This window comes from Canis lupus, chromosome 15 (genome assembly GCF_011100685.1).
Source record: "Canis lupus familiaris isolate Mischka breed German Shepherd chromosome 15, alternate assembly UU_Cfam_GSD_1.0, whole genome shotgun sequence".
Lineage (NCBI taxonomy): Eukaryota > Metazoa > Chordata > Mammalia > Carnivora > Canidae > Canis > Canis lupus.
In genome coordinates this window covers 3,761,018-3,787,554 of record NC_049236.1, presented here as the reverse complement: position 1 = coordinate 3,787,554, position 26,537 = coordinate 3,761,018, and the positions used below count along the sequence as shown (strand labels likewise).

At 54.3% G+C, this 26,537-nt stretch overlaps 1 protein-coding gene and 1 long non-coding RNA gene across 13 annotated transcripts in view; one reads left to right on the top strand and one right to left on the bottom strand.

The window, feature by feature from the left end:
* Positions 1-3,600: 3,600 nt before the first annotated feature.
* On the bottom strand, positions 3,601-7,490 carry LOC119877012. 2 transcript variants are annotated; one of them, XR_005370124.1, is made up of 4 exons: positions 6,030-7,490; positions 5,422-5,922; positions 4,427-4,663; positions 3,601-4,129 (listed from the first exon to the last, which is right to left on the bottom strand). It is a non-coding gene; the product is annotated as an uncharacterized LOC119877012 (long non-coding RNA). The 2 variants fall into 2 exon arrangements; XR_005370123.1 differs by lacking the exon at positions 5,422-5,922 and having other exon boundaries at positions 3,603-4,129; positions 6,030-7,464.
* A 3,450-nt stretch (positions 7,491-10,940) lies between these two features.
* MACF1 (microtubule actin crosslinking factor 1) overlaps positions 10,941-26,537 on the top strand; it is a 341,269-nt gene continuing 325,672 nt past the window's right edge. For all 11 annotated transcript variants that reach the window (XM_038557825.1, XM_038557827.1, XM_038557826.1 and 8 more), the window contains exon 1: positions 10,941-11,175. In XM_038557825.1, the coding sequence (XP_038413753.1) occupies positions 10,956-11,175 (220 nt within the window). In that variant the 5' untranslated portion in view covers positions 10,941-10,955. The remainder of the gene's footprint in view (positions 11,176-26,537) is intronic.

Sequence of the window (26,537 nt, the reverse complement as noted above, 5' to 3'; positions counted from 1 at the left end):
AGAGCGCTTCAGTGGTTTCCTGATCCCACTTAGAATAATTCCAGACTGCTTGGGCCCGGGTCCCCCGGGTCTAGCTCCTGCCAGCCTCATCAGCATCCCGCCCACTCACCCTCGCTCCTTCCCATGCCTGCTGGCTCTCCTCAAACACACGAACTTATTCCTGCCTCAGCACTCTTGCACTTGCTGCTTCCTTTGCCTGAAACGTTCCTCCCTCTACATTGCCCAATTTGGAAACGACCAGCCACATGTGGCTGCTCCAAATTGAGACGTGCTGTGACTGTAAAATGCACATGGGATTTTTGAGGACCTAGTTCACAAAAAAAGATGTTTAGGGGCGCCTGGGTGGCTCAGATGCTTAAGCATCTGCCTTCGGCTCAGGGATCACAACCTGATCTGAAGGCAGACACTCAACCACTGAGCCACCCAGGCACCCAGAAATCAGGAAGTTATGCTTGGCACCTCTTCCCCCCTGCCACCTCACATTTAATTCATCCTTAAGTCCTGTTGCAGCCCCTCCCTTTTTAAGTAAACCCTACCCCCAATGTGGGGCTCAAGCTCATGACCCCAAGATCAAGAATCCGATGCTCTGACCCAGCCACACACCCCTGTTGATGTACTTTTATTTATTTATTTATTTTCTAAAGATTTTATTTTAAGGTAATCTCTACACCCAACGTGGGGTTCGAACTCACAACCTCAAGATCAAGACTCACACGCTCCAGTGACTGAGCCAGCCAGGTGCCCCTATTGATGCCCTTTTAAAGGTCTTTGTTTGGGTGGCTCAGTTGATTAAATGTCTGTCTTCGGCTCAGGTCATGATTCTGGGGTGCTGGGATAGAGTCCCACGTTGGGCTTTCTGCTCAGCAGGGAGTCTGCTTCTCCCTCTACCCCTCCTCCCTGCTCACGCTCTCTCTCTAGTAAATAAATAAAATCTTTATATACATATAAAGAAAACGGTCTTTGATTCTATCCAATTCTCTCCATCTTCACTATTGTCACTCTTGTCTAGTCTTGTCAGGACAAGTTTAAATGTCTTTTCATTGGCACCCGTCAGTAGCTTTCTCACACTCAATTTACAAGTTTTCTTCTAGTCTATTCTCCTCCTAGCACCCAGAATTTTTTTTTTTAACACCTATTGGACTAAGTCCCTGCCCTGTTGGAAATGTTAGAATGGCTATCATCAAAAAAAAAAAAAAAAAAAAAGAGAGAGAGAGAGAGATAACAAGTGTTGGTGTGGATGTGGGGAAAAGGAAACCCTTGTGCACTGTTGGTGATGATGTAAATGGGTGCAGCCACTGTGGATAAAAGTATAGAGGTTTCTTAAAATATTAAAAATAGAATTACCGTATGATGCAGCAATCCCACTTCTGGATATATATCCAACAGAAATGAAAACAGAATCTCAGGGTACCTGGGTGGCTCAGCCAGTTAAGTGTCTGCCTTTGGCTCAGGTCATGATCTCAGGGTCCTGGGATTGAGCCCCACATCAGGCTCCCTGCTTAGCAGGGAGCCTGCTTCACCCTCTCCCCCTACTTGTGCTCTCTGTCAGATAAAGAAAATCTAAAAAAAAAAAAAAAAAAAAAAAAAGAAAGAGAACAGAATCTCAAAGAGGTATCTGCACCCCTATGTTCACTGCACATTATTCACAGTAGCCAAGATATGGAAATAACCTAAGTGTCCACCAACAGATGAATGGATAAAGAAGATGTGGTATATATGTGCAACAGAATATTATTCAGCCATGTGAAAGAAGGAAGTCCTGCCATTTGAACAACATGGATGGATCTTGAGGGCATTTTGTTAAGTGAAACAAGACAGAGAAAGACCAAGACTGCGTGGTATCATTTATATATGGAATTAAAAAAAAAAAAAAGTCAAAGTTACAGAAACAGAGAGTAGAAAAGTGGTTGCCAGGGGCTGGAGGGTAGGAGATACAAGGGGGAAAAAAAGTGTCCAAACTTTCAGCTCTAAGATGAATAAAGCCTGAAAAGCTAATGTAATATATGGTGACTATATTTTTTTAAAATATTTTTTATTTATTCATGAGAGAGAGAGGCAGAGACACAGGCAGAGGGAGAAGCAGGCTCCATGCAGGGAGCCCGACGTGGGACTCGATCCTGGGTCTCCAGGATCACGCCCTGAGCCATAGGCAGGCACCAAACAGCTGAGCCACTCAGGGATCCCATATATGGTGACTATAGTTGATAAATTATATTATATACTGAAATTTACTAAGAGTAGAACTTAAATGTTCTCACCCGCCCCCCAAAATTGTGTGTTTGTGTGTGTGATGATGGATGTATTAATTCACTAGATGGTGGGAATTTTTCCACGTGGATGTGATAACCAAATCATTGTGATGTACACTTTAAATATCTTACAATTTTATTGTCAATTATACCTTAATAAAGCTAAAAAAAAAAAAAAAAAAAACCACACCCAAACAACTCAACCCTTCAATGACTTCACATGGAACTTGAGAGAATCTAAAATCCAATATTCTCTGTAATTTCTCCTAACTACTTCTCAAGTCTTATTTTGGAACAACTGACCCCCTAGTGCTCTTCATACCAATTATTCTGAACTTCTTTCAATTTCTTGAGCATTAGATACTCTCCCTCCACTTCAGGTCTTTGTACATACTGATCTCTCTGCTGGTAAGTCTCTTCCTCTGCTGTTCTCACTTCAATGATCCACTCAGTCAAGCTCATTCATTCAGCAAGTGTCTATGCAAGCTACCATGTGCCAGGCACTGTAGGGATACAGCAGTGAACAGCACAGACAGCGTCCTCACTCTCCTGGAGCATGCTGGTGGGGGGACAGAAGAGAAACAGGTAGGATGCCTGGGTGGCTCAGTGGTTGAACATCTGCCTTTGGCTCAGGGCGTGATCCTGGGATTCTGGGATCAGGTCCCACATCAACCTCCCTGCAGGGAGCCTCTCCCTCTGCCTATGTCTCTGCCTCTCTGTGTGTCTCTCATGAATAAATAAATAAAATCTTAAAAAACAAAAGAAAGAAAGAAGTAAACAAATAGGCAAGATAATGACAAAGTGATAACTGTTACAAAGTAAATAAAAATATTTAAAGGAGGTGGTTACTTTAGATGGGTAGTCAAAAAAGGCTTTTTTTAGAGGGTGAATTTTTTTCTAAATATTTTATTTATTGGGATCCCTGGGTGGCGCAGCGGTTTGGCGCCTGCCTTTGGCCCAGGGCGCGATCCTGGAGACCCAGGATCGAATCCCATGTCGGGCTCCCGGTGCATGGAGCCTGCTTCTCCCTCTGCCTGTGTCTCTGCCTCTCTCTCTCTCTCTCTCTGTATGACTATCGTAGATTAAAAAAAAAAATCAAAAAAAATATTTTATTTATTCATGAGAGACACACAGAGAAAGGCAGAGACACAGGCAGAGGGAGAAGCAGGCTCCCTGAGAAGAACCCGATGTGGGACTCAATCCCAGGGCCCTGGGATCATGACCTGAGCTGAAGGCAGACTCTCAACTACTGAGGCACCCAGGCGTCCCTTTGAGGGTATTTTTAGCTGAGTCCTGGACAATGAAAAGGACACCAAGTATTCAACATTTTAGTTGTTTTTTTTTTTTTTTTTTTTTTTTAATTTTCAGTAGGCCTACTCCATGCCCCACATGGGTCTTGAACTCATGACCCCAAGATCAAGAGTCCCTTGTTCTACCCACTGAGCCAGCCAGGTGTCCCAATCATGTAACATTTTAGAGAAGGGAATTCCAGGCAGCTTGGCAAAGCCCTAAGATGAGAATGAGATTAGCTTGTTAGAGCAACAGGAAGAAGGTCCGATATGTTGGAATCCAGTGAGCCAGGGGTCTTGAGATGAGGTCTAAGCCAGGGCCAGATCATTATGGACCTTTATAAGGAGTTTATATTTTATTCTAAGTGCAGGTTGCAACTGCACTGTGGGGGGTGACATGACATGATTTATGGTTAAAAAGGCTCACTCTAGGCTGCTTCAAGGATTGAAGTGGGTGGGAGCAAGAGCGGAAACTGGAAGATCATTCAGAAGGCGAGTGCAGTTGTCCAGTGAATGACGGATGAAGGTGGTCACGGATGGAGGAAGTGGATGCGTTCAGCATACATTCTGGAGGTGGCTTGTCAGCTCTTCCTGATGTGGAAGACAATGAGAGAAAAATCAAGGGAAACTCCTAGATCTTTGACTTGAGTATGTGGGTAGGTAGTGGGGCCATTTTTCTGCGATGGCAGAGATGGGGAGGAGCAGTGTTGCGGCTGGTAGGGGCGGATATCAAGAGCTCCATATGGGACACTGTGAGCTTGAGATGTCTATCAGATATCCAGGGTGGGGGGATGTCAAGGAGGCAGTTGGATATGAATCTGGGGCTGGGAGGAGATACAGATGGGATACAAATGTGGATGTCATCAGTGTCTGGTTGTGAGGAATCACCTCGTGAATGGTGGGAGGGAATGTTCTAGGCAGAGCTTAGAAATCTTCATAGTCCCTCTTAGTTTGGGGATCCTGTGCTCTTTCCTCTGGATAGCTTTACTTCACACCTTCCATTGGACACCTGTCTGATTCCAAAGGGTCCAGAGGAATCGGTGGGATAGAGGATAATAGTGGAAGAAAAGGCCAGTAGGGAAGATGTAGATAGGCGACCCGAAGAGTTTCCATTTAAGCAAAGACCTAGAAAGACAAGGATGGAAGTTCTGGTAAAATTATCCGGCCTCAAGTTTCCAGGAAGTGTCCTGTGGTGTGCTTCGTCCCAGGGTGCCCCGTACTTGCCCCATCTCCACACCATTAGCTGAAGCATAATTGCCCTTTTGCTTGTCTGTCCCCCCACCCAGACTGTGAGCAGCATGAGAACAGGGGCTATGCCTGTGTGATTTGGTTCTGAACCAGCAGCACAGCACAAAGCTGGGTGCTTGGCACTGATTCCACGCTTAATTAGTATTTGCTGAATGGATAGATTTGAGAGTGAGTGTCATTCTCCTGATGTGGCTGCAAAGCTAGGGGCCTGAGCCACAGTCTGAGGCCAAGTTCAGGACTCCAAATAGTCCTAGGGAATAAGTTGTTTTGGTGCCCCTGCAAGGAGAGAACTCTGCCCAGGTGTCTGGGTGTGGGGTTCCCTACTTCCAAGGCCACCGATTTCTGTGGGGGGATTAGCAGAGGCCTTCAGTTGGCGAAATGGGGGACAGTTGAGAGAGCACTTCCCAGCCCCAGAGGACATTGTAGAAGGGAAATATTCCTAAGTGCCCCTTCTACCATCCTGCAAATCCTCAAGGACAAAGACCTGATCAGATTCCCTTCCGTGTTCCCAACACGTCGCAGAACTGTCCCCAGCACATAGTATTCCTCAATAAAAGATTGCTGAAATGAATCGAAGCCCAGTAGCCCAAGGTTACTGGCCAGCTGCCAGCTGCAGAAAGCTTGGCAAATCTTACCAGCAGCTCAATCCCAGGGTAGCACTGCTGGAGCTAGAGCCCCGGGGAGACACAGCTGACTGTCCTAGGTCCTAAGTCCAGAAGCCTCTGGAAGCTCCACCTTCTCACAGCCCACAGCATGAATAATTCAGGGCAGGATTGGTGGTCAGATTTGGGAAGGACAATGAGGTTGAGAAGAGGCAAAGCTTCCGATGCTCTCCAGTCAGAGAGGCCGGGACTGCAGGCTTCCCGGGTGGTTAGACGGCCCTGCCTCACGAGCTCTCCGCAGCTGGGCCTGTCTGTGTAGCGCCAAGCTGCAGGACACAGGTCCCAGCAGACACTCAGAGTCATACCCAGCCACCGGCACTCTGGCTACATCTTCCGCTTGGCACCCATGGTTCCCCTCTCACCCCAGAGGGGTTTTTGCACTTCTGCTTCTGCCTCAGGGTTTCTCGGCCCATCCCCACAGGAACTCTGGAACTGGGCTGCAGAATTCTCCAGGGCTGAGGCCTCTGCAGGGTCCTGGGGAGAGATGTCCCACACGGGAGCCTGCACCGCTGGCCCAGCTATGCTATAGGTTGGTTACCTTTGGGGACCTCCTGACCTTTCTCTGGAAGCCTCAAAGGTACCTGTGGTCCAACGGTTAAGAACCCTTGGCTGAATCAGAGGACTTTGGTTCTTTGCCTTGGCTTCAGACAGTAGAGAGCAGTGGTTACAGCGTGAGATTTTGGAGACAGGCCTGGGCTCTAACCCAACCCCAACACAGCTTGCTTTGTGGGCATCATCAAGTCGTTTAACCTCTCAAAGTCTCTGTTTCCTTATCCTGAAATGAGAATAAAAATACCTACGTGCAGCATACTGGGGAGGATTTAACAAGATCATACACACAAAATGCTTGGGGCATTGCCTAGCACTTAGTGGAAACTTGGTACTGGTGGTTCCTTTCCTTTATTTAACATAAGAATGCATGCAAACAGAGATCTAGAAGGTTTCGGTGGGTAGAAATCCCCCCTTCCCATCCCCACTATCCCTTCTCGGGATCAGAGCCTCACTACCCTTTGCTGGGACTATTGCAAGAGTCTTCGGCATAACCATCCACGCCCATCTTGTGCCTGTCCTTGGGTCACTGTCATTCTGCTTTCCTTCCTTCCTTGGCTGCTCATAACCATTTGATTTAGACCAAAATTTCTTGGCTTGAAGTTGAAGGGTCTGTACATTGATCCCACCCACATTTTCCTAACCTTTAAAGTGAAAAAGAACCCAGGATGTGGAGTCTGAGGACACGGATTCCAGTCCTGAATTGGCTACTTTCTTCCTAGATGACTGAGTGAATTATCTAGTCTCAGCTTTTCTACATCCAGAAATTAAAGATCATCATACTGCCTCGAGGGGGACAGTGTGGTTTCTATCCTCTATCTTTACTGTTACGTCAGTGGAGTCCATGGGCAGGGACCAGGTGCATCTTGCTTATCACTGTATTCTTAGCACGGAGCCCAGGGCCTGGCACATGCTAGATGGTCACACATGTTTGTTGAAAGAATGAACAGGATCGTGAGGACTGGCTACGGCATGACCCGGGGAAAGCACCTTGCTGGTCCTTGCTAGTCTTTGCATGGTCCCCCCAGGGGCACACCCAAATCGTAGTGTCGCTATTGGGATTACTAGTGGAGTGACTTGGGGCAGGTGCCCTCCCGTCTCCGAAGACAGCCACTTATCTGTACTCTGACGGCACTGAAGGCATTTCTTATTTTCTGTATTACTAGGCGGAGCATGCAGAAGCAGCTCAATAAATGTTTTCTCAGTAGATGAATGAAGCCTCTTCCGGGGCTCTGAACGGGGCTGGTGCCCCCGGGGCCTGGATCCCCTCTGCCCTTTACCCCGTGGGGAAGATGGGCCTCCTCCCGGGCCCTCCTACATGCAGATCCAGGAGGCCAGCGGGGGTGCGCACGGCTTGGGCGCTCTCCGGCAGCGGGAGCGGAGGCCCCAGGAGCAGGGAGAGAATGTGGGTTTGGGGGAAGCGGGCAAAGGCGGGGCAGGCAGGGGAAGGGGCCCATCGAGCACCGGGTCCGGGCTGAGAGGCAGCCGGGCAGCCTGGGAAGGCGACCCGGGGACCGGCGGTGAGGAGCTTCACGCGGGGCAGCGGGCGGCGGGCGGCGGGCGGCGGGCGGGCCGGGGTCAGCGAGCGGCCGCGGGGCCCGGGGCGCAGGGGCGCGGGAGCAGCGGGGGGAGGAGTTGGCCCGGGGACCCCGCGGCCGCACCCCAGGCGTTGGGGGGGAGGGAGCGGGGGGGGGAGGCCCCGGGCAGGACGCGGGGCGCAGGGGCGCGGGAGCAGCGGGGGGAGGAGTTGGCCCGGGGACCCCGCGGCCGCACCCCAGGCGTTGGGGGGGAGGGAGCGGGGGGGGGAGGCCCCGGGCAGGACGCGGGGCGCAGGGGCGCGGGAGCAGCGGGGGGAGGAGTTGGCCCGGGGACCCCGCGGCCGCACCCCAGGCGTTGGGGGGGAGGGAGCGGGGGGGGGGGGAGGCCCCGGGCAGGGCGCGGGGCCGCGGCGAGAGGAGTTGGCCCGGGGACCCCGCGGCCGCACCCCAGGCGTTGGGGGGGAGGGAGCGGGGGGGGGGGGCAGGCCCCGGGCAGGGCGCGGGGCGCGGGGCGCAGGGCGCGGGGCCGCGGCGGGGCAGGAGCGCGCGGGGAGCGAAGGCGGCGGCCGCGGGTGGGGTGCGGGGCGGGGGGAGCGCGCAGCGGGGGGCGGGGGGCGGCGTCGGCGCCGGGGGTGGGGGAGCGGGTTGGGCGGCTGCGCCGGCTCCGCTTCAGCCGCTGCCGCTAGGGCGCGGGGGGCGGGGGGCTCGGCGCCGCGAGCTCGGCCATTGTGGGAGCCGCTCCCCTCGGCTCGCCGCGCTCCAGCCCCGGGCGCGCCCCGCCGCCTTCGCCTTCGCCTTCGCGCTGCCGCCGGCCGCGTCCCGGCTCCGGCTCCCAGGGTAAGGCGCGGCCGCGGGCGGGCTGACAGCGCGGGCATCGCGGCCGCCGGGCCTCGCACCTGCAGCCCCCGGGCCCGGGCGGGGTCGCCGAGCGCGCGGGGGGCGCCGCCCGGGCCCGGGGGAGGCGTGCTCTCCGGGAGGAGGGGGGCCGAGCCCTCGGGGCCGGGCCCGGCAGCTGCGGGCGGGGCCGGGGGCCCGCGGAGGGCGCTGCCCGCCCGGGTCTCCGCCGCCGGCCCCCGCGGTCGCGCATCCGCATGGCGCGGCCCCGCTCTTTGTCAGCCGCGCGCGGCGGGCACGCGGACCCACCCGGGGCTCGGGCTCGGGCTCGGGGCGCGCCCCTCCCCCGCGGCGGGCGGCGGGCGGGGGGCGCGTGGGCCTCGGGGGCGGGGCGGCCGCGGGCGCCGGCGGTGACTCGGGTGCCCGAGGGCCGGGGCGGGCGCCCGGAGGTCACGCAGGTGCGGGCGGGGCGCGCGGGGCGGGGGAGGGACGGTCGCGGGGAGCGGGGCCGGGACGCGCCGGCCTTTGTAGTAAATGGGCGTCTCGGGCAGGGACGCGGTTCGGGCGTGAAGCAGGTGGCCCGGGAGGAGGGGCGTTTTCCGGGCGGGGCCGACGCCGGGGGAGGAAGCGCGGCCCGAACCTCCCCCCACCTGGCGGTAAGAGGTGGGGGTGGGGGGGCGCGGGGGGCGCGCTGGGATGAAAGGCGAGGCTGCGCCCGCACCGGGGACCTTTCCTCTGCCTTCTGTGGCCGGTCCCGGCTGTCGTTCCCTGGGAACAGGGCCCCGCAGGCTCCTGGCACAGGAGGTGCCCTGGCGGCCCGTTCTGTCTGCTCCAGGCTGCTCGGAGGCTTCCCGCAACCGTTTGATGTTTCTTTTGTTATCTCTTCACATTCTGTGCTTCTGGTGGGAATCTGCCCATGGCCCGGGAGCCTGTCCCTGGCTCTTGCTGCCTCCAGGCCGAGGTTCCCAGGTTCGGGGAGGAGCAGTGCCCAGAGAGCCATGGGGTCCAGGCATTTGGGCCACCCCAGGGGCTCCGTGCAGCCCTGTGTGCAGGCATTACCCCTACGGGAGAGTCGGCAGTCTGCTGCCCACCTGGCCCCCAGAGCCAGAGTGAGAGCTGATTAGCTGAGCAGGATTTGGGGCCTGCAGGGAGGCTGGCAGCTGAAGGCATGCACCATCCAGGCCCTGGTGAGGCCGGCGGGGTGGTGGGCCACATGTAGCAGATGGTTCTGGGAAGTGAGCTGGGCCTGGCGAGGGCTGGCTGCCCAGTCTGGCTGGTGGTGGAGTCCAGCAGGCCCCAGAGTGGTTGTGTTTTCATTCAGATCTCTCCACTAGCCGAACTGACTTTCCGTACCACCCTCCCCACCCCGTGCTGTGCCACTTATTTCCACAACAGCCCCTGGAATAAGCAAATGAACCTTTTATCTCGTGCCTATTGTATGCCCTCTGTGGGGCCAGCCAGTTTTGTACCTGCATTTCACTATGTTCTTGAGACATCGTCGCAGGTGAGATATTAGGTCCATGTTGCAGATGAGGAAACAGAGCCCCAGAGAGGCGAAATGACTTGCCCCAGAGCACACCAGTTGTAAAGTGGCCAGACCAGAGTTTATACGCGGGCTGGTCTACTTGGAGCACTTTTCCTAATAGACTGGCTGGAGATGGAATGGGAGAAATGTAAAATTTCTGTCTATTCTAGCTCATGCTTTGTTTCGTGCCTGATAGTGAGATCGTGTTTTGGCTTTTTGAAGATACTTCCCATCTGCTGCCCCATTATATCCTTACAGCATTCCTGGGAGGTGGGTCGCACAGGAATATAATAAATGCTGTTTATTAAGTGCTTATGGGACACTGCGCACTGTTCAGCGCTTTCCCGGCAGGATCTCATTCGTGCCTTGCAAACAACCCTGTGAGGTAGAGGTGCCGTCGTCATTCCCATTCTATAGGTGAGGATGCTGAGGATCAGAGTTCAAATGGCTTTCCCAGGGGAGAACTTGAATCCATGTCCTCCAATTTGTGGGACTTGAAAGCTTCAAATGTAGCAACTAACAAGAATAGTAGTTACTAGTAATAGGAGCTTTCACAGAGCATTTGCAGCTTTACTTATTTTAAAGATTTTATCTATTTTGAGAGAGACAGTTTGGAGGGGGAGGGGCACAGGGAGAGGGAGAGAGAACCTCCAGCAGATTTTCTGCTGAGTGCAGAGCCCCAATGGGGGGGGGGTGCAAGACACCACGACCCTGGGATCATGACCTGAGCCAAAACCAAGAGTCAATGAACTGCACCACTTAGGCGCCCTGAGAGTTTTCAGATTTATAAACACCTTCACGTAGGTTGCCTCATGGTATTTCTCTTAAGCACCGTGAATTGGTTTTGCTGTGTATTCTCATCACCCCATTTCCCAGATGAAGAAACTGAGATTCAGAGAGGTGAAGAGGTCAAGTCAGTGGCAGAACTAGGACTAGCACCTGCTTCCCAAGTCCCTGTGTACCTTATGCGACCCCTTCGTCGGTTCACCTGCACTCCTCTCTCCTACAGATCACCTGTCCCTGGGCTCCCAGGCCCTCCCACCGCAGCTCCTGCCTGGGCGATGTCTTCCTCCGACGAAGAAACGCTCAGCGAGCGGTCCTGCCGGAGTGAGCGGTCCTGCCGGAGCGAGCGATCGTACAGGAGCGAGAGGTCAGGGAGCCTGTCCCCATGTCCCCCAGGGGACACCTTACCCTGGAACCTGCCGCTACATGAGCAGAAAAAGCGGAAGAGCCAGGACTCGGTGCTGGACCCTGCTGAGCGGGCCGTGGTCAGAGTTGCCGGTAAGAGAGGCCCGAGTGAGTGGTGGTGGGAGGCGAGGGGACAGTGGGCCAGTGTCCCCCAGCTGGCGGCCAGTAGTGGAGGGGTCCTGCTGGTGGCGGGGGGGCTCTGACAAGCCAGCTGGAATACAGTTTGGTATTATTACTGTTGGAAAGATGATGGAATAACGTTAAGGGAAAGCCAGAGGGAGTAGCATCTGCCTCTCGTCATCCCTGTGAGCTAGCAGGGGACCTGTTTCCATTTTTGCACCTTCTCTGTCTTGCCCCCACGCCATTGCCTTCATGGCTTACGTGCCATTCTTGAATCTGACTTTTTTCGCTTACTCTTATATCCAAACGATTTTCCACATTACACCTTAGGCTTTCGAATTACCATTTATAAAGGCTGTGTTAACATTTCAGGATTTTAAAAATCCTACTCGTTTTCTAGCGCCCTCCCCTTTTCGTTTCATCATGATAGATGGTGCTGCAGAGAACATCTTTATGATTAATAACACTTGACTTCTGTCGAGTTATTTCCTTGGAATAGGTCCTTGGAGAGGGCAGTTTCACTCACATAGCTTTCTGAAAATGTGGTGCGCGCATACCCTTCCTGCTGTCGAGGCCTGGGGTCGCCCACTCCCGTGGGAGTTGCCCGCTTCAGCTTTGCCAGTGGTTCGGAGCGCGGCCTAGGCAGTCAGAGGTGAGACAGGGGAGGTGCTGGAGGGAGGCCCTGCCCTCGAATGGCTCTTGTCCTGTGTGAGAGCCTCTTTCCTCGGCTCAGGCTGCTTCCCCTTGCAGAGCTGCCTTGAGGAGGAGATGAGATGCGTAGGTCAAGCTCTCAGCGGAGGGCGGTGTTGCGAAGCTCTCCTTCCAGAGCCACCTGGGTGGGTTGTGCTCAGCGTCCCCGCAACCTCCGAGCCAGAGTGCAGAGGCAAAGCCAGACAAAGCCGTGCTGGCAGCTTAGTTCGGTGACATCACCGGCCTTCTTTCCATCACCAAGGCCTGTCCTGCTCCCTCTTTTGAGTCTCTCGACCCTCTGCCCGCCTCTGCTTTGCCGCTTCGCACCTGGACCCTCCAGCCTGCCTCTGGCACTTCTCCTCCTCCAGTCTCGCCCCACCTCCATGCGACTCATGAGTATTTTGCTCCAAAATGCGAACCTGATCCTGTTTTTACTTTGGCTCTTCCTTGCCTGTGGAATGGGGCCCCTGGAATCAGGCCCCTCCTGAGCTTCACCTTCTGTTATCTCTGCCTCTAAGCACCTTGCCATTCTGAGCTGTACCTTGAACCCCAGAGGTGTGCGGCTTGCAGGCTCAGACCTCCGTGCTTTCTTCTGTGCAAGGCACTGGGAAAGTACCTCCTCATCTGCCCCCCGGCCCCCCCGAGGGGTACGCAGAGCTCCCTCCTCTGCCCTCGCTCTGCTCCCATGTTCATACTTTTCCCTCCCCTGCGTTCCCTTGTAGAGCATGGCACTTACCTCCTCAGGGAACCTGTCCCTCCCTCAGGACTGTCAGCAAGGCCTGACCGCCTCTTGCTTATGGTTTTGCCCCCAGCTACTTGCATGGGGCCTTGTGCATGTTGGAGATCAATCAGCCCTGAATGACTGAATGAATGCAGGGAGCGTTTAGAGGAGAATAGGTGACAGATTGTGCTCCAGGGACAGGCAGTGGGCTGGAGTGGAGTGCTAGGTAGGGAGAGGGTTATGTGCACTCAGGTCAGGATGGAGGGGTTTTAGCAAAGGGTCACCTTCCAAGGAGGAGACCTGGAAGGCAGGTTGGAGACCTTGCACTCCTGTGAGTGATAGGAAGCTTTCGGACAAAGGTCTTCAGTCCTTCTCAAGACCTTTGGTCTTGTCGCCTTAGCCAGTTCATGGAGTTTCACAGCTGTCTCTAGGATGCTGGAAGGGCTTTGCTTGTCTCCAGCCTGGAGGGGCCCCGACCAAGGGGTCTCAGGACCCACAAAGCTCTCGTTCTCCTGAAGGCAGCCTCCTCCTCCTTCCTTATGCCCTCTCGTCCCATCTGCCACCACATGTCCCTTTGTGATGATTTCCCCTTCCATTCTGCTCTCAGGGGTCCCACAGGATGATTTGCCTACCGTTTAACATTCCCAATCTAGACCAGAAGTGGAGTGGACTTGAGGGGGCTTCAGACCCAGGCAGAGTGCCTAAAGATGCTGCTGGGTCAACCAAGCAGAGGGTTGGCGGGCGCTGGGTTGTGTTTCCAGCATCCATGCTGATCTTCTGCACCTCTTGATGCTGCCAAATGACAGTCTTGAGGAGGGGGCTGGGCCGGTGAGGCTGAAAATGTGGAGACTGTCATGGTTAAAAATAACTTGTGTGCTGCAGTTAGGCGTGTTTCGTTAGCAGGAGAGGAGCGAGGCAGCAGAGAAGAGGCGGGACTGCTGTTTCAGGGCCTGGCTGAAAACTCGCTGTGATTTTGGAATGTGGCGGGGGCTCTTCCAGGGTTATTTAAAAGGCAGCCCGACTTCTGCGGGACTGCTTCCTGTGAGGTGCAGGAAGGGCACGCCTGGGAGGCCCCCCCCCCCCTCTGAAGCTCTCTGAAGTTACAGCTCTCATGCTGGGAGGAAGTGAAGTCAGTCTTGCACTGGAAGCCAGCGGTGGCCCATGCAGTTTTCTCCTCCCAGGGGTCTGGGTGGGAAGCCACGCGGCGGTGTCTGAATCAGTCTCACCAAACACAGAGACCTCCCTCCTTTCCTGGCCCCATTCAGTGTCCTGGGCTTCAGAAGCCTGATGGGGGCCCCTGCTGGCCACACGTGTCACACTGGAGAGGCCTGTGAGGGCTGAGAAATCTGCTGATCTTATTCTACAAAGTCAAAACAGGACCTAGGGGTTCCACACAGGCCGAAACCCGATTCTTCCCAGCCGCATCTTTCCTGCCAGTTTCTCTCTCTTCTTTGCCAGCCCTATTCTCAACTCTTTAAGCCTGGCCACTTTACAGGAACAATAGTCCATTTGCAAGAAAGCCTGTTTCTGTGGATCAGTGTTTTGGTTTGCATAGGATTTCCCTAGCTGAGTTAGGGAGGATGCGTGTTAGGATCTGAGCCCCCCCCCCCCAAAAAAAAGGAGCTGAGGCTCAGAGGATTTGGACACCTGGCCTGCAGTCAGACCCAGGTAGCTACAGATCCTCTGACTCTGGGAAACACCGCTACTGCCATTTCCTTAGGCAACGTGTGGCAACCAGGCCAAGCCGAATCTTCTGCAGGTGATAATAATAAAAAGATGAGTTGGTGGTCTCCAGACTCACCTGAGAGCCCTTCTGGTCACTTCTGGGAGAGGCCTCAAGGTCCGGGCCTATAAAAAGGCAGAGACAAAGATCTCTGAAACTTTGCCTCTTTGAAGACCTCTGGCTCTCTGTTGTGGGTGAACAGCAATCATGATACCCTTCCTCGTCGTTGTGGGGGCAACAAGGAATGGGAGGGACTGGGGAAGGTATTCTAGCAAGAGCACAAGCCCACAGGAGAGGACAGAAGGGGCTTGTGGGGAGCACCCCTCCCTGGTGGGGGGCGACTATGGGTGCAGGGCAGTGTCACACTGTCTCGCACCATACGATTCTAGGGGGCACCATTCATGCTTTTCATCATTGTGGATTTGTATATTTATTATGACAAGTTTCCTGCAGATGGCAGTAAAGTGTCTGGAAGAAGGGGCTGGGCTGGGTGCGGGAGGAATTCACCATCCACTTATCAGTCCACTTATCAGTCGGGTATTCATCCCTCTAACATCACATCATCAGGGCCCTCCCTGTTCTTGGCATTCACATGCCAAGATGGCTGAGGATGTGGGCCCTTCTTCACGGAGCTCGGTGTGGTTGAAAGGATAGTGGGGAAAAAATAATTACATTCCTGTGTACGCTGTGAAAGAGGGAAGCATGGGACCCAGGGCATCCACTGGACTTGTTCCTGGGGGCCCACCAGCAGGTACTGGTGAAATCATCATCCCCAACATCTCCTCCCATGTGGCCTCCCCCAGGAAGCCTTCCCTGATCCCTCCACTCAGCAATTGTATCTCCCCCCAGCCCTTGTTTCAGTTGACCTCATATTAAAGTTCATTGTTGGGGGATCCCTGGGTGGCTCAGCGGTTTGGCACCTGCCTTTGGCCCAGGGTGCGATTCTGGAGTCCCGGGATGGAGTCCCGCGTCGGGCTCCCGGCATGGAGCCTGCTTCTCCCTCTGCCTGTGTCTCTGCCTCTCTCTTTCTCTCTATGTCTATCATGAATAAATAAATACAATCTTTAAAAAAAAAAAAAAGTTCATTGCTTCTGCCACCAGAACTGGAGTTGGCTATAGTCAGGAGTACCATCTTACCCTTCCTGGTGTTGCCCCAAGATCTCACTCTGAGATCTTCTAGATTCTTCTATGATTCTTCTAGAATCCAGAAGCCCAGTGAGGGCCACAAAATGCATGCAGCTCCAGTGCTGGTGTCCGCCCCGCTTTCAGAGCCTTTGCTCAGCTGCTGGAAGCTCTCAAGGGCTTACCTTTGGGGAGACAGCCTTTGAGAGCACATGCCTGGTCAGAGGAAGGTGCCTGCTTCTCTGCACCCATGTGTCTGGGATGGAAGCTCTGAGAAGGCGCCTGTTTGTTCATTCATTGGTTTGTTCAGTAAAAAAATGAATTTAGCCCCATCTAGGTGCCAGGCACTGTGGAGAGACAAGTTGGCCTGGAGTCAGAAAACTTGGCAAATGACTTCGGTGCTTAGAGCCTCAGTTTCCTTATCTGTAAAAGGGAGATGATGGTATCTGTTTTTTTTTTTTTTTTTTTAAAGACGTCTTTTTTTTTTTTTTTTTTAAAGATTTTATTTATTCATTTATGGTAGACACACAGAGGGAGAGAGGCAGAGACACAGGCAGAGGGAGAAGCAGGCTCCATGCACCGGGAGCCCGATGTGGGATTCGATCCGGGGTCTCCAGGATCACGCCCTGGGCCAAAGGCAGGCACCAAACCGCTGCGCCACCCAGGGATCCCGATGGTATCTGTTTTGAGTGATCATTGAATGAGCGTTGGAATGTGTTAGACAAACATGGGTTAAAATGCCCGTTACTGCACGTAACGTGTCATTCCTTGTTCCTTCTCTGGGCCACTAGAAGAGGCAATGGAGTCTCTAGGAATGTGAGCAAGGAGGGGCTCCAGGCCTCTTACTTCTGTCCCTTTCTTTTGTTCCCACTAGGGCTTTGTCAGAGGGCAGATGGAGATGGTTTTTTTATTTCTGGCCAAGCCACGGTGAGAAGAAGGGAATGCAGGCGGGAAAGGGAGCCCTAAAAACCGTTCCACTAGGAACCCTTACTCCAGAGCCACCAGCCTTGCTCACCCCAGGCTCTTTGAACGTTGCACCTAAAGAGGCTCCTCTTCCTTCCTAGCTTCTCTACTTCTTCCTGGCCGTATCCTCAGAAGTCCCTGCTCCTGTCCTGGAGCTTGGTTTCAATAGCAGGAGAGATGATCAGGAGAGTCCCCTGAAAGTGGGGCAGAATGAATTGTAGCTACACACGCCCAGCTCAGCCCCAGCTCTTTGAAAGTGAATCTGGGTCACAGTAGCTGCAGGGGTGGAAAGTGACCACGTGGGCAGAATTTTTGTGCAGGCAGCAGAAAAGACAGCCCGGCTGTCTTTTCTCTGAGGCTCAGGGTCTTTGGGGGACCCCAGCTGGTGAAGGAAGGTGGTTGCCACATTGCAAGGTGTGGGCTTTGTGCTGTTGGTTTCCCATCATGCTTTTCTCATGACTTCCCAGGTGACATGGAGACAGGTTTAGAATGGCAGTCTGACTCATGCCTTTCTGTTCTGGAGCTGCCACAGACTGGGGTTAGGAATGCGGAAGAAGGACTGGCTCATGTGGGGGCTGCGGAAGGCTGTCATTTCTCAGTCCCACGGGGTTTGAGATGACATGCCACCAGAGGAGCTGACTGTGCAGCAGCGTCTAGGACTGTGCTTATCTTTTGCTCCGGCAGGTTTCCCCCGGGGAAGGTCTGTGAACATATCTGGGGGTGAGTGTTAATAACCCACCATCACCAACGTGCTCTCCCCAGTTTGGCCAGTTGCTGCGGCTAGGGCCTGCCGTGATTTGGCCCCGGGTCTGCCTGTTGCCACCTGTCAGGTAGAAGTAGGCCAGCTTCCCGGCTCTGCCTTGGCGCTCCTGCAGGAGCAGCCTGGTGCACCTGGCTGCAATCTCTGCTTGGATTTAGGATGCTGCCGCAGAGAAGGGCTGGAAGCCCCTGTAACTCGAAACCTGATGACGAGTGGAAGTTTGTGTCCTCAGCCGTGTCCCAACCCTACCCAAGAAAATCCTTGCCTTGTATCCAGGGGAAGGTTCAGCCTGGAGCCCCAGTGGGTGTGTCCCTGGCCAGGCCTTTCCCTCTGCATTCCCTCCTTACTCATTTCCTCCCGTGCTCACTCTCCCATTCATTCACTCAAGGGCATGGGCTTTGGGAGCCAGCCGGAGTCCCAGTTCCAGTTCCATCACTTGCCAGTTGGGTGAGCCTGGGAAGTTACTAACCTCACCAAGCCTCACTTTCTCACAGTTAAAATGGGGGAGCGAGAGTGCCACCACAGAGTCTCGAGGGGTGGATTAAATGAGATAGTGGGAGTGAGGTGCTTGGCCCGATGCCTGCTTTGTAATCAGCGCTAGATACGCATTAACTATTCTCATGCATATCATACACTTGTTCACTAATTCATGAATGCGTCGATTCATTCCTTTGCTTATTCATTGATCACTCTTCCTCGTTTACCACATATTTCCAGAGCTGCTTTCTGCTACGCACTGACTGGGCTTCAGAACCCAGCTTTCTCCCTTGCAAGGCAGCCAGCATGCAGCCTCTAGCTGTGCACATCATCGCAAGCCAGAGTTATCTGGAAGTTCTGAGAGGGAAGGCCTTCCTCCGACTTCTGCCCCTGCTGATAGCTTAGTGCTATGATAACATTTGATCTGGGACTTGGAAAAGGAATAGGACTTAGCCAGGACAACGTGAAGAGAAAGGGCACGTCCCTGTTGTTTCTTTCTATTCCAGCTCTCCTCTCTTTGGCCTCAGTAGAAAGGAAGGAAGGGAAATGAAGAGAGAACAGCCAGTAGGAGTTGGGAATTAAAGAATTCAGAGGATGATTTGGGGATTTGAACTCTGGACTCAGTCCAGGAGCCCCTGAGAACTGATGCCAGCTGGGATCCCCCTAGGAAATAATAGTTGTAAGAGCTACTGCGTATTGAGGCCTAGATGTGCACCAGGCATTTTACATATATCATTCGATCCTCCCAGAACCCTGGGAACTAGTTGCTGTTCTCCCTGTTTTATAGAAGAGAGAGGCTACAGAACTTGTCTGAGGTTGTGCGCTAAGCAAGGAGTGGAGCTGGGATTCAGCATTGCTGGAATGTGTGTGGCACACCCTGGTACACCACAGGTGCCGTGTGTCCTTTGGAGTTCATGGCCGTGGTTCAGGCTGGCCTGCCTCCAGACTCCCTGCGTTCTTCAGAAACAGTTCAAACTTATATTAAAGCTGTGGAAATAGTATAATGAACCCCCATCACCCAGATTCAAGAATGATCGATTTATGGCCAATCTTATTTCATTCATGCACCTCACTCCTGCCTCCCTGACTCCTGACACAGAGATGGAAGTTCCAGGAATCACATACTCTCACCTCCTATAGTAAATATAGTGATTTATCTGCTCAGTAGCCTTATCTGAGCCGGAATCGTCCCACTCCATCCATTTCTTTTTTTTTTTTAATTTATTTTTTATTGGTATTCAATTTACTAACATACAGAATAACCCCCAGTGCCCGTCACCCATTCACTCCCACCCCCCGCCCTCCTCCCCTTCTACCACCCCTAGTTCGTTTCCTAGAGTTAGCAGTCTTTACGTTCTGTCTCCCTTTCTGATATTTCCCACACATTTCTTCTCCCTTCCCTTATATTCCCTTTCACTATTATTTATATTCCCCAAATGAATGAGAACATATAATGTTTGTCCTTCTCCGATTGACTTACTTCACTCAGCCCATCCATTTCCCAGAGGCGTCAGCAGAATCCCAGAGGATTCTGACCTCCCAGGGCCAGGGTCTTAGGGGTAGTGTGTCCCTTCCAGAGTTGCTTCTCTGCTCCTCTGGCCCTTCCAGCTGGAGGTTCATGCCCTACTCCTAGAACATACACAGTTAGGTGAAAGCATACCTGGTTCTCTGTTTGGAAATTTGATTTTTTGTGGATGGTGTCTGTCTGTTTTGCCTAAAACCCTTCAAGCCTATGGATCCTGGGTTTGAATCAGGACTCTGCTGGTGTAATTAAGGAAGGACCCTGACGGGATCCCTGGGTGGTGCAGTGGTTTGGCGCCTGCCTTTGGCCCAGGGCGCGATCCTGGAGCACGTCGGGCTCCCGGTGCATGGAGCCTGCTTCTCCCTCTGCCTGTGTCTCTGTCTCTCTCTCTCTCTCTCTGTGTGTGACTATCATAAATAAATAAAAATTAAAAAAAAAAAGGAAGGACCCTGACAGTGGATTTCGAGGATTCATCAGTCTTAAGAGACTGAGCTTGAGATGTGATAGGATTGAAGTCTTTAAAATCATAAAGGGGAGGAATTCTGGCCTCGTGAGAGGGGCCTGTGCCCCCCAGACTGCCCTGATGCTGGCGAGCTGTTCCATGTGAGCAGCCACCACTCTTTAGGGCCTCTCTGGGATATATGCTCACTTTCCAGGCTGCCCATCACTGGCCCGTTAGAGGTAGTATTGGGTGGGGAGATGTGCTGTCAAATGGAGGCATTGGCCACAGCTCCTAATTTGGGGAACCTCCTAATCCCCGCCCCCCACAAAGTGCAGAGTGCCTACAGCCCTGTTTCATAGGAACCAGAGGCCCTACGCAGGATGAGCGGGAAGGAAGGTTGGGTGTGATTGATCAAGTGTGGCTCCCATTCCTGTTTCCTTCAAGAGAGAAAATAAAATAGTCATAGTCCCAGAAAGCCCGGGAGACAGCAGAGGGACCAATAGCTTTTCTAGCTACTGTTGACACGTTCCGAATGCCAGGGTTGTGCTTAGCAGCTCATGTGCTTTATTTGACCTCATCGTTAAAACAACTTTCGGAGGCAGATGTGCTGCAGTAGTTGGAACCAGAAACCCGGAGAGTCCCGGAACTTGGTCAAGGTCTCCTAGCCAGGAAGGGGCCAGGCGGGGGATGGCACTAGCTCTGCCTCGGGCCGCCCACTGCCTCCCCCATTACAAGGAAGGGTAGTTTAATAATAGCTAACATCTGTGCAGCACTTCAAGGTTCACAGAGTGCCTTAACTCCCATTATGTCCACGGAGCCTGGGGAAGCCCCGGGCGGGGGAGGCATTCCACGCCCCTTCGGGACAGCTGCCTATCAGAGGTCCGGCTTCCCCCAGGAAGGACTGGAAATTCTTTGGCATTGGCTCCGGCAAGCCAGGGGAGAAGGCCTGGGGAGAGGCTGAGGTGGAGAGACTTGGCCAGTTGCTATGGTAACCCAGATGGCTGAGTAACCATTTTGAGGGTTGCTATGGTGACGGGCCGCCTGTGGCAGGGATCTTGTCTTCCTGGGTGGCTGGCACCATCCAGACCTCTGAAATGAGTGACGTTGCACCTTCTGAACAGAAGAGGGCAGCAGGATGGTGGGCAAAGCCTTCCCACCCCAGAGCTGAGTGGGGAAACTGGAGGGGAAGCTTAGTTGGGTTTTGGCTGGTGATGGAAAGGCTGGTGGGGCTGGGCCTGGAGGCAGGTGTCCTGAGACTAGAACTGGGCGATTTTCTTCCAAGATCTACCTGAAGGATAGGGCATGGGGCAGCTCCTTCGCTGTCTGACTCCACCTACTACTGGGGAATGCAGAAGGCACAGGGGACAGCTTACCCCTGCAAGGAAGAACTGCACGCGTGCACACACACGCGCACACACTTGCTACTAGCAGAGAATTTATTTATACAGCATCCATCAACACATGTAAAATAATGCAGTAGGAGCCAAGCTGAAGAAGTGCTGGGAGTAAACCTTTTAGAGGTTGGACGAGAGCACTAGCCGAAGGAGAAATACTTTTCCACTTTCCTCTTTCTTCTCTGCACCTGAAGCCCTTGGCCACAGAGTGGACACTGAATTGGATTCTCATTGTCTTGAATCACAGCTCCAGCCCACATCCCCACCCGCGGATGTCTTCAACTGAGGCATCTATGTCTTCCGCAAATATTTCTGCAACGTCTACTAGGTGCAAAGCACTGTGTTGGGTCCTATAATGGGGGAGGATGAAAGAGGTGTGTCTACCTCAAGGAACTTCTGAACCAGGACATTAAGGAGGCAGTGATGCAGACACCCATAATGCATGTGGCCGGAGCCCTAGGAATGAGAGAGAGAAAATGTGGCTGGGGTTTTGAGAAGAGTCTCTTCTACCTAGGTTGATTAAAAATGACTCTGTGTCGTTTTGGGTGAGCTTTTGAGATGGGTGGGATTTCATTAGGTGACATTGAGGAGTGGGGGACATTCCAGGCAAAGGCTCAGAGCTTGATTATAGGGGAAGACGCTGCACACGAGGGGATCTTGGGAGATTGGCTCGTAAAGGAAAGTAGATGTCAAAATATGGAGGACTTTGAATGCCAGGCACAGGTGAGGGATACTGTGAGAGACAAGCATATTTTCTTCTTAAATACTCTAGGGCAGCCCTGGTGGCTCAGCGGTTTAGCACCGCCTTCAGCCCAGGGCGTGATCCTGGAGACCCGGATTGAGTCCCACATCGGGCTCCCTGCATGGAGCCTGCTTCTCCCTCTGCCTGTGTCTCTGCCTCTCTCTCTCTCCTCTCTGTGCTTCTCATAAATAAGTAAATTCTTTCAAAAAATTAAAAAATAGTACTCTAGCCTTCTAGCTAGTCAGAAGCCACAGGCAGCTGAGTGTTTTAGGATCATCTGGTTTGCTCATTCATCCGCTTAATCAAAATTTTATTGATTTATTTAAAGATTTTATTTTTTTTTTAAAGATTTTATTTATTGATTGATGAGAGACACAGAGAGAGAAAGAGGCAGAGACACAGGCAGAGGGAGAAGCAGGCTCCATGCAGGGAGCCCGATGTGGGACTCAATCCCGGGTCTCCAGGATCACGCCCCTGGCTGAAGGTGGTGCTAAACCTCTGAGTCACCAGGGCTGCCCTAAAGATTTTATTTATTTATTCATGAGACACATACACACACACACACACACACACACACACACACACACAGGTAGAGAGACAGGCAGAGGGAGAAGCAGGCTCCATTCAGGGAGCCCAACATGGGACTCGATCCTGGGTCTCCAGGATCACGCCCTAGGCTGAAGGCAAGCACTAAACTGCTGAGCCACCCGGGGTGCCCTTAGTCAAAATTTTAAAGATTTTATTTGAGAGAGAGAGAGAGAGAGAGAGAGAGAGAGAGAAACAGGGGGAGGGGTAGTAGGAGAGGGAGAAGCAGACTCCCTGCTGAGCAGGGAGTCTATGTGGCACTGGATCCCAGGTCCCTGGGGTCATAACCTGAGCCCAAGGCAGCCGCTTAACCAACTGAGCCACCTAGGCACCCTTAATCAAAATTTTAAACAAATACTTAACTGAATGCCCTGCACGCTTGCCAGGTCATTTGCTAGGTGCAGGTCCTGTGGTGAAGGAGGCAGACAACAGCCCCAGTCCTCAGGGAGCTAATGGTTTAGTAAGGATGAAAGCCATGGAACTGATAGCTTCAAGTGTGATGGATATTACCAAGGGGAGTAGAGGGGGAGGGAGGATCTACTAATCCTGGAGATCAAGGCAGGCTTCTCTGCAGGAGTTTCAGCAGAGGTGTGAGTAGGTATGAGCCAGACCCAAAGAGGAGCGCAGTGAAGGGGGGAACAGGTGGGAAGGCCAGGAGGCGAGAGAGAGCACAGGTTTGAGAGGCTGAAAGAAGTTGAAAGTGGCTGGACCTTAGGGAGGGGGCACTTGAGGCGTCAGTAGGGGAGGACACTAAGGAAAAATGAGGCTTTATTTACGCGTATTACCCTCTGCCCCCACTAGATGTCCTCCTGAGTACATCCTGCCTCCTTGGCTTCCCCATTGCAGCCTCCTTAGAAATGCAACAGCAGTCTTGCCATGAGAAGCAAAAGGAAAATCATAGTCCAAAAGGAGAAAGCCTCAGAGCTGTCCTGATTGTGTGGTCTGGCTATAAATTTAGACCATTGCTTGGAAAAACCCAGAAACCTCCCCTTCATAGTCTTCCTTCTTCCCATCCCCCCACCCTCCGGCAGCTGCTTTGTTTTCTCTATCCTTATAAAATTTTCTCTGTATAAAACAGAAACATCAGCCAAACATGTGGACTTCCCCTTTTCCATTCATTAGAAGAATTCATTACTTCAAAATCTCATGGGAGCATTTAAATGCAAATCTTGTCAAGAAAGCTACTTGAGTCTGAGAAGCCCTCCAGCCACAACCCAAACCAGAACTTTCCTCCTTGATTACCATGTTTCTTAATAGGAATCTCAACCTTTTGCCCTCACCCCCCAAAGTCCCCCAAACCTTCAACAAAGTCTGATTCCCAGAACAGATTCTCTTTCCCTTGGTGCCCTTGTCTTGCTTTACTTTTGGCAAGCCTCGGTCACAGTTCTTGAGGAACCTGCTTACAAAGTGGCACACGTAGCAGTTCCAGGAGGGGATGCAGGGACTTTTCTATTTACTGTAATGAAAACGAGGCAGATGTCTGGTGGTGAGGGTGGAGGTGTGTATGTGTGTATTTGTGTCTGGGCCTTCTTTGCCCTACTGGGATAAAATAATATAGGAAATGCAGATGACTCAGCACGGAGACAGTCAAGGTCCCCAGAGTTAGCATTTCTATATTCTCTGCTGTTTACAAAAAATGTGCTTATGCCATCAATCTTCAACTCCTTCCCCCTGCATTTTTTTCCACTACGTCTTTTATTTGTAAAATAATAAACCTCAAGCTTTATTCTTCTTAAATTGAGCTCACAAGCAGCTGACACCAAAATGTGGTGGACTAGCTTTTTTCCCGAAGCACAAAGGATTAAACTGGAAGGAAAAGAGCCTTTGTCCAAAGACCCTCTCTGTCTGCCCTCTTTTAGGCCCTTCCCTATATGATTTCCACGCCTAGAACTTGGGCAGGCCAGCAGAACTTGATGGATGATGGGAGATATGATTAAGGATTTGCTCACCCTGATTTTTTGATCATGGTAGGATGGAAACAACCAGTGCATTCCTGTTAGTGAAAAACATCATTTCTTCTTATCATTACTGTGCTGAGCATTGAACAAGCGCTTGGCTTGGCACTACCTTGCCCCAGGGGGAAGAAGCTCCTCTTTAAAAATCTTGAGAAGAGGAACTGAAATGGAAACCCAAATCCCAATTTTGCCTGCTCAGTGTCCCATGAACTCTTTTTTTTTTTAACTTGCTAATACGCTGCTATTGTGAGATCAGCCAGCTTAACTTTTTTAAACCACATCCACTGAAAAAAAATCAAGTGAACAGACTTGATGAGGCCTCTGGAGGATCGTGACCGGGTGAGGGAAAAGGGGGGGGGGCGGCAAAAAGATCACCCGCATTTACCTGAGCTGTCCCTTCCCAGCCCGGGGCCCCAGTGCGGGTCTGTGCACCGTGAAGGGACACAGGGATGAGTGAATGGAGGGTCAGATGATCCTGGGAACTCCCTTCTCTCCACGGTCCCAAGTAAATCCCCACCCATATTCCCCGTTTCCTCCCCTCACTTTCCTATGCCCTGACAGACAGTCCTGGGCTTCCTTTTATTCCTCCCTGACTCGTTCGGGCTCCAGGATCTTTTCCTTTGTTCCAGGTCCTAACAGGTCCCCACGGTCCCCCTCGCCGACCGAAGTGTGTCCGTCGGGAGGGCTGTCCCGGCGCCACGACCCCGCGGGGTCTGCCCGCGCCCCCCGACGCCCCCCGTCTGCGGCCTCCCCTCCCCTCCCCTCCCCTCCCCCGCGGCGCCCGGGATCCCGTTTCCGCCCCTCCCCCCCGTCGTCGCTCGGCCTCCGGCTCCTCATCCTTGGCCTGGTTTACTTCGCGGTGCTCGGCGTGCCCTCCCGTCTCAAGTTCAGTGTCTTCCGTTTCTGGAAGAGCCTTTGTCTCGGGGGCTGCCGTGTGGCCCCCCCGCCGTCCGCGGCCGCCCGGGGTCTCGCCCCGGGTCTCGCCCGGCGCTCTCAGGGCCGTCGGCTGCCGCCCTTGCCCGGCGGGGCTCTGGGCCTCCTCCCGCGGCGGCGCAGGCCCGCTCGGTCCTCCAGCGGCGGGGGGGGGGGGGGCTCCCTCCTTTGTCCCGGGGGCGGGTGCAGGTCAGCGCCGCGGGGTCCCCCCCCCCGCCCCGCGGCCCGCCCCGCCCCGCCCGCCGCCCCCCGCCGCCCGCAGCCCGCCGGGACCCGCGTGGGCCGCCCGGGCGGCGGGAGAGGGGCGGGAGCGGGCCGGGCCCTGCGCTCCTGACAGGAGGAGCCGCCGCCGCCGCCGCCGCCGCCGCCGCCGCCGGGGCGGGCCGAGGGAGGAGCGGAGCGAGGGGTGGGGAGGCGGAAACGCGAGCCGGGACCGGCGGAGCGCGAGCGGCCGGGTGCGGCGGGCTGAGGAGCGGAGCGCCACTGCCAGGCCGGGCGAGGGCGAGGGCGAGGCGGGCGGACCGCCGACAGCCGACAGCAGGGCCGCCGCCGCCGAGCCGCACAAAGGGCCGACGCTGGGGCCGCCTCAGCCGCCGCCTCAGCCGCCGCCTCAGCCTCAGCCTCAGCGCGCGGGCCCGCAGCCGGCGCCCGCCGAGGCCCGCGGAGAGCGCGGCGCGGGCGGCCATGGCCGGGTACGTGCCGGGTCAGCAGCCGGCCAACCGCAGCCAGGAGAAGGAGTTCGTGCAGGCGTACGAGGATGTGCTGGAGCGCTACAAAGGTGCGGCGGGGCCGGGGCTCGCGGGGCGGGGGCGGGGGCGGGGGCGGGGGCGGCCGGGCTCGGGCTCGGGCTCGGGCTCGGGCTCGCCCCCGCCCCGGACCTGCTCTGGCGCGGGCCGCCTTGTTTGCGGAGTGGAGATAAGCCCGCGGAGACGGCGCTCTCCCCGGCGCTGGCCACACCGGCCGCCCCATTATGTGAGGGGCGCGAGCCCGGCGCTGCCGCGGGAGCCCCGGCGCGGCGGGGAGCTGCCGGGAGGAGGAGGAGGAGGAGGAGGAGTCGCCGCGCGCCTGGAGCCTCCCCGTCCGCCCCGGGCGCCCGGCTCCCCTCGCCCCCCTTTGTCTCCCCGGGTCTCCGCGCCGTCGCGGGGCGCCCGGGGTCCGGTGAGCGGGCGCCTCTGCGGGAGAGGCCTGCTGGCTTCGCGCCGGTGAGGCGGGGGGGCGGGGAGGCTCGCGGGGGTTGCAGCCCCGCGCGTCCGCGAGAAAGTTTTGACAGGCGGAGGGGCTGCGGCCTGCGGCGCCCCCGCGTGTC